At 36.8% G+C, this 14,886-nt stretch overlaps 1 protein-coding gene and 1 long non-coding RNA gene across 4 annotated transcripts in view; one reads left to right on the top strand and one right to left on the bottom strand.

The window, feature by feature from the left end:
- The window catches only part of LOC106030577 (uncharacterized), a 45,956-nt gene extending 36,342 nt beyond the window's left edge, over window positions 1-9,614 (top strand). For both annotated transcript variants that reach the window (XR_007165039.2, XR_010829731.1), the window contains one exon: window positions 9,313-9,614. This is a non-coding gene — a long non-coding RNA (uncharacterized lncRNA). The remainder of the gene's footprint in view (window positions 1-9,312) is intronic.
- The window catches only part of PKIA (cAMP-dependent protein kinase inhibitor alpha), a 43,314-nt gene continuing 32,950 nt past the window's right edge, over window positions 4,523-14,886 (bottom strand). For both annotated transcript variants that reach the window (XM_013172433.3, XM_048068276.2), the window contains exons 2-3: window positions 12,183-12,360; window positions 4,523-7,053 (exon numbers count right to left, since the gene is read on the bottom strand). In XM_013172433.3, the coding sequence (XP_013027887.1) occupies window positions 6,974-7,053; window positions 12,183-12,333 (231 nt within the window). In that variant the 5' untranslated portion in view covers window positions 12,334-12,360 and the 3' untranslated portion in view covers window positions 4,523-6,973. The remainder of the gene's footprint in view (window positions 7,054-12,182; window positions 12,361-14,886) is intronic.

Here is a 14,886-nt window from a genome sequence, read left to right as displayed (position 1 = left end):
CAAGCACTACCTGCAGCTGTTGTGCGTGACGGGGGCATGCAGGACTGACACTTTTTAAATGGAGTCAGATTGACTATTTCTGCTTTCTAATGCATCTTGCAATCAACTTGTTTTGATAAAGTGCATGCCATCTTTGCTGAGAAATCAGTAGTCTAAGAACGGTTTCCAAATACAATAATTTGTTGTACAGGCCGTGGCCAAACATCTTGATTTATCAAATTATTTGTCAAATTTAATTTAGTGAAAAAGTTAACATTTCACTGAAGATATGGCTTTCAGGGTACCTGAATAAACCTGCAACTTCTCCACCCCATAAAACCCTCCCTTCCTGAATTTATCTGTATTCTTGGTCCTTTCTATTTGTCTTTAACTCTAACACCCTTCCACCAAAAACCTTTCATGGCGCATACAGAAGTGGTTATTGGATGCCCACCAGAAAAGGCAGACCCAGAAAGTTTCTGAGTAGGTCCTGACCCCAACGAGTCATAGATGCTCTGTTCGATAAAGAGAAATATTAAAGCAGCAGATGGATATTATTGTACGAGTTGTTAGCTTTCACAATGTGTGTTCCTACATCAATAGCCAGCTAAATAGCTGAACTGAGAAGAATGCAGACAGCAGAAATCATTTTACAGGCAAATGAGTTGACTGAACTAGTAGAAAATGTGGTGAAACTAATGGAAATGAATGATAAAGCAGACTTCCCAACACAAGATATGGTCAATACATTGGTGAGATACCATTTGTGGTCCCAAGTGATAGCGGAACACTGTTATGACAAATGTATGGTTCTGCTGATGCACACAGTGTGATACTGAATTTCTTCACCCAATTGTGTTCTCTTTAAAAAAAAAGTGACACTAATGGTAGCATACTAGTAATGAAACAGACCTGTCAGCATGCTACATGATGATTGCTTTCTCCTTTGCTGCCTTGGAAGCCACTATCTGTTCATACTTAAAAATTAGTTCTGTATATGTTTGCAACATCCATGTTTAACGAACACAGTGAGAGTTAATTTACATTCTACTGCAACACCACAGATGTAGAATAGATCAACTCACGTGCAAACACAATATTCAGGCCACACTAGTACTGACTGAATGACACCTACCTTTACTCCCCTGATACTGGTTTGCAGAGCTGCTAAAAATCAAATGTCCCTACAAATATCTCACTTCCATCTCTCAGATGATAATGTCACTATATACTATAAATTAATTGACTTTTATTTCCCCTCTCATCCCCCCCCTTTTTTTTGTCTTAAAAATAGTGATTGATTTGTCAGGATATATATATACATATATATATATATATATAAATGAAAGGAGATTTAAGTATTAACTGGTTAACGACCTATACAGTAGATTTATTATTTAACAGATACAAAACACTTACTATCTGCCTGCTAGTGAGAGAAGGATTTTTGCAAACATTTTTGTCTCAGACATTCTGGAAGCACTCAAGATGATCTGCCTTGGTCATGTCTGTATTGGGATATCAGCTGTTATAGCTGTTACACTATACTCATGGACTAATACTAGAGAATTTCTTAATGGCAAATAGGATTTAATACATATACTGATGCTAATTTGCAAAAAAAAAAACTTACTTAAGAACCTCTAAACTAGACATCACCAGCATCGGTCCTTTTATATGATACTGAAGCATAATGCCTGAAAATACCAAGAGATCATTTGTACATGCACACATAATGAGTCGACAAGCCTTTCCTGCCTCCATCCTAAAAACTCAGCAACTCCAATCCATAATGCAAACATCGATGTAACAGGGCAGAGCATGAAGTTCTGCTACTTTCAGAAGACCAGGATGCTTCTTGACCTGTGCAGTCATGAAGCTTTACTCTCTGCTTTTAAGATTCGTTCACATTTTGTTAACTCAGAATTAGAATTAGTCACATACTTAAGAAGGAAGTGATTCAGTACCCTGCTATCCTCTTTGACCAGACCATTGTGTTTGACCATTATCTACTCTCATCAAGATGTTGGCAGTACATAACATAATGATAGGTACTAAACATCCATATTGGCCATCTCTGTCCTTCGCATTCAGCATAGTATCCTTTATCATGATAAAAAAAGGCAGAAAAGAAGGAAAGTCAGCCTGTGAGCCTGCAGAGAACAGTGAGAAGGTTCCCACTACTATCTTAATTTCTATCATCTTCCTAGTTGTTAAAAGTTTCTGCCTTTTCAGACTACCCTGCATTCTAAATTATCCAGAGATCTCTCATTCTCTTTCATTAGAACCTGATGGTACTCATTTGTCTCAATGTTAAGATCCACAGAATTATGTCAGCTTCTGTTCTAGTGTACGGCTGAAAATCTGGAGTTGGTTCTGATGTCAAAATACCACCTTAAGTTGAGCGCTTTCCCTGTTTGAGCTAGAGACCAGCACATCGCGACTTTCCACCATGTGATAAAGGAAGCTCTTTTCTGCATTGGTCTCCACCTGCCTTACTATGACGAGAAGATATCCTCCTAATATTGCTGGCCTGTCTTCCTGACTTCATGCTTCCTTCCTGGCTCTTTTGCTTCTCTTGTGTTAAGAACTTTGTGCGTTGATCAAAAGAATGAAGAGGAACACCCTTTCCACTACAAGACTTTAGTAAGTTAAATATAAAGAAAATCCAATACAGTACTCCATATCCATCTATTTCTCAGGTATTATTTTACTTAAGGGAAGCAAAGAACAGAAAATAAACAGGGCACAATGAGAAGCAGAGCAAAACAAAGAAACAAGTCAGGGCAAAAATACAGCAGTTTTAACAGGAGACTGCTGCTGAGGTAAAAGCAAACTGTCGAAGTTCAGCTTACATTCCTGTGCTTAGATTCAACAGCAATTCTCAGTCTTTCTTCTGAGAAAAAAAAATCATTGATGTTTCTGAAACATTAGCTATAAACATTAAGCACACCTGGAATTCTTCACTGTGTTTAGGAGGAAGACATATATGCCATGGAGTCTCAGTACCACTTTGGTACTCATTCCCTCCTTCTGATAATTTCATCACCCATTTGCATGAAATCTAACGTCTCAGAAACTGCCACTCATACCAGGGTACATTTTTTCCACTTGAAACTTTAAAACTATGAAAAAAAAAAAAGTGGCAAGGGAAATACCAGGGACAAGTAGCAGATATACTGTCTGATACTTATTCAATAATTGTTGTATAGAAGATTATGATGAACTTTTGGCTTAAAATGATAGTTTGACGTAATCCTGGTATCTTTTAATAAAAGTTTAAAGCGTATGAACAGCATTAAAGGCAGTAAATAGGAAAAAAAAAAAAGGACAGTATCTTTGCTCAATTCTAGTTTTACGTTCACTGTGTTTAAAGTAGATGGAGAAGGTAAAACCTCCAAGTATGGTGGCAAGCATAGTCATAAACTTTACCATGAGCAACAGAAACATGAGGACAATTTTGGGGGGCAATGATTCTGTCAGGGGGAAGGAAACACACCTACAGGGGGAAATATACACCTACAGAGACAGTGAAAGAAATAAAAAATAAAATAAAATAAAATAAAATAAAATAACCAACCACAAACAAACCAAACTAACAACAAAAAGCTGTAAGATATATTCTGTTAAGCTGATAGTCCAGACCTAACTTTGCTGAGTTTATTTAGCTTTTGGAGAGATTTTTCTAACATAATTCCGGATTAAACAAGCATTTGAACATTTTACCTATCATGAGAGCAGGAAAATATGCAGAAGATACAAAAACAGAAGTCAGATTGGAAGGTTTACTGAAAAAATAACTAACAAAGGGAAAATAACACAATCAAAGTGTGATTCTACCATCAACATCCCTGTTATATGGTGCAATTACACTGCAATAGAGGTGTGACTATACTCGAACCAGTGCTTTTGTAATTGCTTGAGTAGTAACAGTACTGAAGATCCAGTAGCATGATTTAGAATGGACAAACCCCATATATAAACATTCAGGGGGCTGTGATGGATATTACCGTACTGGTAAAATAAACGTTCCTAGGATTTGTTTTCCAGCACTGAGAATAGACACCAAAGAATGATCTTTACCTACATTAACAAAGGGGACCTCCAAAGCAGAAAGGTCGCATGCTAACTGCATATTGAGAATCTTCTACAGTCTATGAACGGTTGCAAGCCCTTAAATTTTAGCTGGCATGGGTCAAATACATGCTAGAGAGCTAGGGGCATAAACAATCAAATTCCAGTGGCTAAGAACATTCCTGAAAACCTTTATAGAGCTCTACATTTGAACTGGTTCACATGAAGTTAGCGTACTTTTAGATGCTGCAGAAAAACAAAAAGAATGAACAGAATTCAACTGATAAAGGAAGCACTCATATACTTCTCAGGGAATGAGGAACATAAGCAGCCTTTTACTCTACCAAAATTAACAATGCTATTTTCCATCATAAAGAGATCCATCAAAAAATAGTGAAGGCCTCCATATTTGCTTTAAACACAAAGGAAAAGAAGAAGAGAAACAGAAGGAATAAACAGGTAGAAAGCAGAGAGGAAAACTGGAAATGTATTTTATTTCACAACAGAAAAGACTTAAGAAGAAGAAAAAATGTACTGAAAGAAAAGCATGTTAGGAAAATAAGGAAAAAAGCAACAGTTTAATGTACTGTATTACTTATTCCATTATTAACTTTTTCCATGAAAATTTATTGATGGTGTTTCATGTATACAAAGCCCCATCATCTTATTTCCTTCTGATGTTACTGTTAGATTGATGCTAACTAGTCATCCAGGACAGAAGGACAACCAGTTGTTTTCTTTATTGAAGACCTGATACAAGATCAAGGTAGAGGTGGGGGGAATCAATAATAATGTGTTAACTTTGAAAGGAACACCAGGAGAAACGAATAAATAGTTCACAGGTAATAATATTTTCAAAGCAAAGGGACAACTTCTGTTACCAAGAATATAGGGCAATTGACAGCTAATAAGACAGCGAGGCATTCAGCTTCCAAACAATAAGAGGTGAAAATTAATATTACACTAATGAACCACAAGCATACTGCTGGCTTGTTTTTTTATTAACATTAATAAATGAGCTCATAATACTGATCAGAAGTGTTTTTTTTTTCTCCACACATCTCACAAAAGAATTTCATGTGACAAATACTATGATACATATGGTAGAAACAAATAACTGTGGCCACAAATATGTTTTGTTAACTGATGATTAATATATTCAGGAAGCAATCACACTATTCATTAGTAAAAGTTTACAAACATTAAAAAGTGCATAACATTTGAAACCAACAACAACACAAAAATATATATAATATATATATAATTATATATAAAGAAAGTGACATCACCTCCCGTTAATAAAAAGAAAAAAAAATCTTCTGACTTTGCGATTGGTACTTATGTGATTGCCATGGTTTACTAGTCAGTCACTCTCTTTTCTCACCTCAGTCACACACAAGTATAACTGCCCCATTTTGCAGAGTTCAGCCTCATGTATGGCCTTGTCTGCTGGGGCAGGGGTGGGAAGGAAATCAATCAGCATAGCTATGGCAGAATAGGTTATTAATTTATAGGTATTTTAAGTAGTCCCGTGGATGGACAAGCTAACCTGGTATTTTAGTAAACGTCCAGTTCAGACTGCCATTTTGGAATTGCTGAAATAGGAAAAATCTAGTATTTTGGGTGCTAGCTTCTAACTCTTTCAACGTCCTTTTCCACAACCTGACCAAAAGGCTGCTGGGGCAGCTTCTAGCACTTGGCTGTTCCTGGTACATCAGTAAACAGGCTACTGGATGTGCAAACTCAACAGCCTGCTCAACTGAGGCAAAGCCAAGGAGTAGAAAAAGGTAGTTCCCCTGGCTGGATCTGGTTGATGATCCACTACTTGGACTATCCTGCAATCTAAAACTCATTCCAGAATAGATAATTGGCCATAACCTATGCCACTTATTTTCCCATCTGTATACAAGGACCATCTTTAACAATGTGAACCAGAAAAATCTCTAGCACCATGGAATTTGTTTGAATTTTAACCCATATAAGGTTATAAATGTATTCTTAAAACTACCATTACAATAAAATACTAGGACTAACATTTTAAAAAAATAGCTTGGAGAAAGATTAAGAAATTGGGAGTAAAATTAGAAAATGGGGAAGAATAACATCAAAGATTCGATTTGAGTCTCTGATATGCAACTAACTACAGGCAAGTGGCAAAAATGTACCAAGGACACAAAACACACCGAAGTATTCACATTAATGAATCGTTTTGAAGGCTCATCTAATAACAAATTAGAGTGTTGCTGAGTCATTTAGGTTTAGGCATAATCAATTTAGCGGTTGACGTTTTAAATCTATCATGTGCACATCACCACATTATGCAAAAAAACCAGCCCTTTCAAAACGCGTGGTAGAAAAATTCACAGTAACAGAAATATTCTTCATAAGCAGTTGAGAAGGGGCAGTGTGGAGCATCTAAGTCGTACAATACAAAAACCATTGTAAATAACAGAGCTGTAAAACAGACGCAAAGTTCTAAAAACAGTGCTTTCTTTACAGTTCTTTTAATGGGTGAACACTTTGGCCAGAGAATTTTAAACTCTGAGGATCACACAAGCCTTTGCTTAAGATACACTATTAGATCCTCTGATGTTTCAAAGGCCATTTGCTACAAGATTTACCTGTTTGTTCTACTTTCTAAAAGTGTTCCCATCAAGTAGTCATTATGAAGGGATCCATCTGATGACACTATCCCAAAAATCAATACATGTTCAACCATTGCTAATGACAGAGGTAGAGAAAATTCTGTCTTCTGCCACAGCTTGTACCCCCATTTTTAGCATTGTGTTGACTGGGTTCCAGCAGTGAAGACACATGCACTTGCTTTTCCACCAGCTTGCTCATGGAAACAAATTTGTTCCAGCATGCTCTTGTAGCCTGAAAACATCCAGCAGTTGCTCCAGTCGGTCAAAGTCGGATGTCAGCTTTCTTGCTTTGCTGCCTCCCCTTGGGCCTCCCCCGTTTGCTCACTTGGATTTCGTTGTGCATCTCCTTCTCCTTCTATAAGATACAACAAAAGGATGAGTGATCCACCCTAGAACAGAGAAATCTTGCTTCCAGAACCCCAACTGTTCTTCCACCAGTCTCAAAACAAAGTAAATCAACTGAAACAAAACAAATCTTTCATTGAATATAAAACCTTTTACTGCTACAATGCTCATACTGTGACTTCAAAAACAAATCCCTAGCTCCATCAGCCACTATCATTTCAAGAACACACCTAAAGTGGTTATAAATGAAAGAAGTTAAAATATCTGTATATTTTTGACAATTTATTTACTGTAGTACTATGACAACAGAAGAGAAAAGCCTCATCACACCAAGTTAGAACAGAATTTACTAAAAAGAGGTGGAGCTTCAATATGTGCAGTAGTTTGTTAAAGCTCTGTTCATCCTTTGCCTTCATTTTCAGTGCCATGCCCCAAGGCTTTCAGCCCAGCTGTCTCACTGCAAACCACAGAACGATCTGAGAAATAGAAAACATCTCACAATGACATAGTGAGCAGACAACTCAAAGCCTGTCTACAGAAAGCTAATCGGTGCCTTGACAATGGTCTATAAGTACCTATATGCAAAGTACTGTATTGTACCCTACCTTCTGCCTAATGATTAAAGACCTAGCAGGTCCAGATGGCTGAAAGCTATGTGCTAATATGCCACAGATCTCTGAACGCTACAATAATTAGGTATCGGTACGTAACAGTAAAGAAATAATTTAAAGATTTAGATGTACCCTGTATCTTGGAGGAATTCTGAATCATTTGCATTGATCTGGCTTAACACAAAAGTTAAGGGAAGACAATTCCAAGGACAAAGTTGCAAGAGGTCAAAGGAGGCAGTAGTTAATCTTAATTTTTAAGTCTATACCTTTTTTCATAGGTTACTGTACTATTTGAACCCAGGTCTTTAGCATAAGGGTAGGATTCTCAGCACAGATATTTATCATTTCCTCATTTTAAAGTAAACTGTGCCTCAACAGCCTTATTTCTGCGTATAGAAACAAACTCTGTAAATACCTTCTCTTTTCTACACAGAAGAAATAGCATATTGGTAATGGAAAAAAGAACATTGCAAAACATTCGGACTTGATAACTCTGTTTTGTGAATGGACTAAATACTTATGCTGCAAACTGCCTCTGAAGTTATTGGTAATTACCAAATTCAGTCTGATGAGAAGTTGTATGGAAGGTTGATTAACCCACTAAAACAGTGATGTTTGTTCTGTTTACTGAGGGTTAAGTTATAAATAACAATTTGCTTTGCAATCCACTTTCTAAGAAAACTCTCCTTATTTCTCCTTCTTGTCTCCCACATCTCAAAGGTTTCCAGTGATTGATCTACACACTATGATTTCCTATTGGACAGAAATCCCTTTTGCCCAAGTTGTCCAAGCACTTTCTACAAAGCCTCCTACATTTGTTCTGATACGATAAAAGAACAGATGAGTGGAATTTCATTTTTGATTCCTTTTTACCTGCTCCATCCTCTATTGATACTGACAACTAAGGAGTTTTTAATACCCCTCATACTATCCAAGCAACTCAAGCTTTCCTGAAAGGATTTTTATTTAAAAGCAAAACAAAAATACAAACAACAACTCAAAGAGAAAAATACTTGCATGTATTTGTGTTTAAAAGAAGAATCATCCTTGACACAAAGTCTAGATATTTCACTACCTAAACATTAAATGTAGTGCACAAGAATTTAAAGAAAGAGCGCTAGAATTTTAATCTGCCAGTTCTTCAAAGTCAACCCTCACAAGTAAGCTCTCATAAACTCACTGAAAAACTCACAAGTCTACATCTATTTAATCTACAATACACTTTCTTGGTACTACAAAGTTGTCTTCTGCTGACAGAGTTCCCTTACTAAAAAACTTAAAATAGGCTTGGAGAATCCAAAAATTCACTAAACACATTCTGGAACTATTCTTCCTTCAAAACATGATTGCTATAATCTCTTAGAAGAAAGAATTGTGATTTTTATGCAGCATTTTGATTCCAACAGTTAGTATTAAAACAAAACAAAACCTTGCCAAATAATAAAATACTTTAAGCCATAGTACAGTTGTGAGAGTTGGTTAGCTAGCAACAGTTATTAGTTCTGTTAATGTCCAGCCTTTTTTTTTTTTTTTCTCTCCAGGTTACACCTTAAACATTTCTACTGTGATCTAAAATCACTTTTAATGACAAACTTCTACAATCTGTCCTTCATTCCAGTGCGGTACTGTAACACCTCCACTATCCCCATTTTTTGTAGATGGCTGGACCACCACAGCTCTTACAAGGAAGCCTCCTTCCCAGTTCTGCACTGAATTCTCTGGCATATCTCCAGACCCCTGGAAAACTAGCAGCTTGTTTTAGAGATTAAACTTGCAGAGATTGGTCTTCATTCTTCATTATATTTTCACCTTACTACATTATTTAGCTATGATCACCTCTAAGATCGTCTGAACATAAAGTTTCTTGGAGTTGCAGTGTATACTCAGAGAGAAAGTTAAGCAGGTATCTGGAGTACCTGATGACTTCCCTACCAAAATCTTTCTCTTCCCTTCAGTCAAGACTAAGGATAAAGATGTCCCATGATTTTTATTGCATTTTTCTACTCATCAGATGTACACTGGGCTTCTACTAAGTTCATATAAAATGCATTGCCAAAGAGAATCTGAAACCTGTATTTCGAAGTACACTCTTTGGTAGATATGTTTACTCCATGAATATGAATATTAGAAGGTCGTTAACTTATTATGGACAAAGAATACTGTAATTGTACTGAAGAGAGAATATTATACAGCCATTATATGCAGCCAACTTTGGTTTAGCTGTAGTTGGCTTATCACTGAGGGGACAACCACCACTCACTTCAGGTATCAAATAGTGCGTGACAGAAAATTCATTGCCTTCGAACAAGGCCTCACTGCCTATTGTTGTTCAAAGCTGTTTCTGGTCTTAACAGGAAATGTATCTGCATGCTTTTCAAAGTGGATATACTAAATATGCTTGGGTAGCTTAATTTACATATATTTTATAATACCTTTGTTTTTCTTCATCTCCATTATCCTACTCTGTCATTAGTCTGTGCAGTTGAAAACTGTGCAATTGTGCTTGCATTTTTGCAAGAATATGTATATAGCTGTAATAAAAATAAGATAAAAAGAAAAAAAGAATCAAAACTTGGTGTACGTATTTGTATAATTAGGTACCACTTAGCATAAGGTGTTTCATTGACATATACCTTGAAAGAAATAAGATGTAACCCCTAAACATTTGTTTTTCTCTTAACCCCATCAGGTGTGATGCAAATCTACATCCCGCAAGCCCTAATGTAATCTGAACTGGAATTGGGGATGCAAAATATTTTTCATCCTCTCTTCAGTTTGGAAGGACATGACAGGATAATACAGTAATACTCATAGGAATGATAATGCAATGCATTTTCCAATATTTGTGGTTTGGAGGCTTTTGTCTGGCACCAAGGTGTACTAACAATACAAACGTTAAGTATATTTTCATTGTGTCTAATTAAAACTGCACTCCCAAAGAAGTATGCTGGCATTTTTGTGTATCTACCACCTAATGTAATTTTATGAGCAACTCTGTATACTTTTCTGCAATGATTAACAGTTACCCAAGCTGCAAAAAAGGTCTGCAAGAAAAAAAAAAAAGACTCCTGAATAATGTATTAACGTTTAGGATAACAGTTATTTAAACCATTCTCAATGCTACAGAGCTAACTGCATGTGCAAAATGCATACTGACATATATTACAAGTACAAACTCACATTCTTTTTATAGCTCACAAAAGAACACAGTTCTGGCTAATAATCAATCCTAACAGCTAACTGAAAAGTAGGAATTGTGTGTATGTTTCATCTTGTCCGTTTAGAAAATAATTTTGATAAGTGTAAATTTGAGACTGAAGAAATAAAGCAGGGAGGAAGGTTGGCACTATGCAAGTCAAATACCACCTACTTTGTGTATTTGTCCAACATTTTAGACATATCCACACATTAGAACAAATAGTCACACCTACATGCATGCTCATGTATTAATAACACTTTTCGTTTTAAACAGAAAGAAAAATAAATGCCCTGCAGAACTAGAAGCACGTGCATCTAGAATATAGGCCCAAGGGCAACAGCAGAAGGAATGACCTAGGATATATGTTAGTCTGGTAAAGCCAAAAAGGAACCACCCCCCAAAGAGCACCACAACCATCTGAACATCTTACTGCCACATCTGATTGTCCAGTGATGAGACTGCCTCTCAGAACTCTTGCCTTTTTCTCTCAGAAAAATATGTGCACAAAAGAGGACGACTGCTTATCAACAGTTTTTTTGCTGTGTCTATATTCTTCTACTGTTATTAAAATAAGCTTAAGACTCCTTTCCCAAGATCTGAAAAGGCCTTTCAAGTATTTGAGAGATCCATTCATTAACGTCTACCCAAATAACATTAAAATAAATACACAGCCATATTACTGTTTTTATTTAATCTAAAGCCTTTCACCATACACTGTCCCTCCTTTCTCTCAGCTGAAGGTGCATAACCAGCTAAAAATTTTGTTAACATTAGAGGTGGAGTAAGATTTAGGACTGTATAAGATTTAATTGCCTTAAAAGAAGGACAAAGCATCAACATAATCTGGAAACAAAGATACAAATGAAAGAAACATCAATGAATTGCTATTGATCTGTCCCTCTGGCAGAGGAAAACAAAACTAACCTCTGCAAACATTTAAGCAGACACACGGCCTCTCCTACAGGCTTCGAACCAAGGAGCTTCCTTTAAAGGATACTATGAAAAGTTGGGTATTAATTAAGACTTCCTTATTTTCTTTGTTATACTTATTTTTTTATAAAATTTATCCTAACGTGGACATGCGCTAGCCACTCACTGCAGAAAGCATTTTCTTGTTTTAGTAGTATGTTGTGTTTGCAAATAAGAACCCGTCTCTTTTATGAAAACTGGGCTTCTTATTGCAGGCAACCCCTGCTCATATTAGTTTCAGAAAAAAAAATTGTTGTTGAGGGACAAGGGAATAACGTATGCACATAAGCCATTTTTTGTGTACTATGTTTTTCATCTTAAGTCTTAAATAAATACACTAGAAAAGCAAAATGTACTCACCTGCTTTGTTTATATCAAGCTCTGATAACTTTAAGGCTAGTTCACTAGAGTTCCCACCCGGAGAGGACACAAGTATGTCATGTAGTGCATTTCTTCTACCTGTTCTTCCTGAAGCAATAAAGTCTGCATATGTAGATTCCACATCAGTCATTGCTAACAAATATCCACATAGCAGTACCTGGATGAGAGAAAAGAAAATACCAACACTCAGAACACCAGAAAAACAGATGATGTTATGAAAGGAGAATAGAAGAACTAGAGGGCTCTCATTGTGGAGTAGACTGGGTATATGCAGTAATCAACAAAAGGAGATGCCTCAATCTAAACATTTGGAGAAACTAGAGCTGAAACGGAATGGAAAGAAAAAAATGTGCGTGGATTTTATGCAATCTGTATTCAGCAGTATTTTAAACAACTTCATTTATAATATACTTCATAAAACACTAGTGAGTACTTTATAAAAGCAATGACCTCAGCAACATAACTTCTCTATAGAGCCATCTCTGCTTTTGATATTAGCTAGGAACTAGGAGGTAGGTAGGGGGTGGAACAAAGTTCTTCTCTACACAAAAGCAGAGCATAAGGATTAAGAAACCACAAATCACTTTGCACGTAGACCTGCATGCTTGTGCACAGGCACAGAGATGTTTACTGCATTTTCCTTTCCTGTAGTACAGTTAATTTCAGCATTGTATATACACCTCTTCAGACTCAATGAATTTAATTTTGTGTGGTAGCTGCACCAAGGTCAATGTGTTACCATAGAGTCACTGAGATGAGTGCAGACAGGCTAACCAACTACAAGAAGAGCTAAACTAATGCAGGATTAAAAAGCTAGGCTCTGTAACCTAGATATAGCTCAGAACTGTTTTTCCATTGGAAAATAAATATTTCTCATGTCATTATGGAATAATGTGATGATACACCTTGATGTGAGATCTGCCGAAGATACAAGGAAGCTTGTATTTCACACTCAGGAAGAGAAAGATATGCACCCCTGCTGGAATATCTGCTATAGCTCAAACCTACTGGATTGATTTTTATTTTTATTTTCCCCAAATTATAGAAATGTAACTATAAACCTTGCAGGGAGAACACTTTCTTTTGCTGATCCCACTTTTACTGTAGTTCCATTTGCATTCGTCTAAGGCTTTCTGCAAAAAACTAGATTACCATGCTTCAAATGCAACATCCCTCACATTTTATGTTTGGATGTAGGAGGGAGATCAGGGAAGCTTTCTGGCAGAGCAGCATTCTGAAGAAAAGCAGCACTAGGGAACCATGGAACAGAAGCAGCACCCCCACAGCCTTCATTTCTAAGCAGTACTTCTCTGGTTTTGTATACTGCAGAGAGAGAAAATGGCCATAAAGGAAACACTGCACGCAACTGCATGCAGTGAGAAGGCTTAGCTGTTATTTCCAGAGAAGCTTAATATTCACATTTGCATAGAGTGTACAAATGTTTTTATCCAGATCCTACTATATGCACTCGCTGGCCACTGAAGAAGCCCCTAAAGTCATCAAACACTAGCAGCAGCAAAAGATTTGACTTTCTCTCTTTAAATAAAAATAAAACATTTTTTTTTGTATAAACTCTCGTTTAAATAGATACACAACAGCCAACTCATTCCCACACTTAGTTCTGAACAATCTTCACAAATTCTGACCATTCTTCATCCTCATGCTATTCCTTACCTCCCAAACTTCAGTCAGCTGTCTGAGGGTGTACATAGGAGTTGTCTGAGAAGTCAAAAAAGGGTTCTAAACCGTATTTTATTTAGACTAAATATAACTATATCAAGTATCATTGCAAGAGTGACGTATTTAAAAAGAAGTTCAGGGCTATCAAGCTTTGGTGTCCCATGTCAAACACTCGATGGCCGACAGGATAATTTTTCTCCTATGAACAATCACTATGAAACAGGAAACTACTTTAAAAAAAATAAAAAGCTAAAACCTAACAACAAGCATCCATGGAAGTGAAAGAGGTCAGCACTGACTGAAAGCCTGCCTGACAAACATAAAATGGTGTGGCGCCTCTCAATTAACAAATGCCTTCATGAGCATGAGAGTATGCACATTTCTTCCTTGCTCCCTTTTTGAAACACTGCAAGAATACTGAAGGAAATGAGACATCTACCATTTGTTCTTCCCCCGAGGCGCAGCAGGCACCAAATATATCAATGATGGGGTAATGAAGCACGTAACATCCAAAAGTGAAGAGAAACAGTGAGGACCTGTTCCCTGAAAAATATCATGCAGCTAGATCAGAATGCAAAAGGTCTGAAGTGAAACTTACTGGAGTTATGTTTATTCATTCCTGTTATTGCAGTGGGCTTGCAGAAAAGGAGGTACAAGACCTGTAAGTCAGCAGCGTGCAGCTTGGATTTTGTCCGTAGTACAGCATGTGTCCAAAGTCATCACTGCTACCACTCCTGCCAAGTTACTGATTTCATTTAGTGAGGGTGAAAAACAAAACAAAAAAATAGAAAGAAAGAAATAAAACAAAAACCAAACCAAACTAACCAAAAAAAACACCACAGAAGAATATTCTTTCATAACTTTGGCAGCTGCGTATCAGTGCATCAGGCACAGAATGAGCAGAGAAGTCTATGGCTGAGATGAAACAGGCTATACAGCTCTAAGGGCAGCAAGACAAGGAATGCTGTACTCCGTGAGCAATTCCCCAGACTGTACAAAGTTT

This window comes from Anser cygnoides, chromosome 2 (assembly GCF_040182565.1).
Source record: "Anser cygnoides isolate HZ-2024a breed goose chromosome 2, Taihu_goose_T2T_genome, whole genome shotgun sequence".
NCBI lineage: Eukaryota > Metazoa > Chordata > Aves > Anseriformes > Anatidae > Anser > Anser cygnoides.
This window is presented reverse-complemented; position numbering and strand designations above follow the sequence as displayed.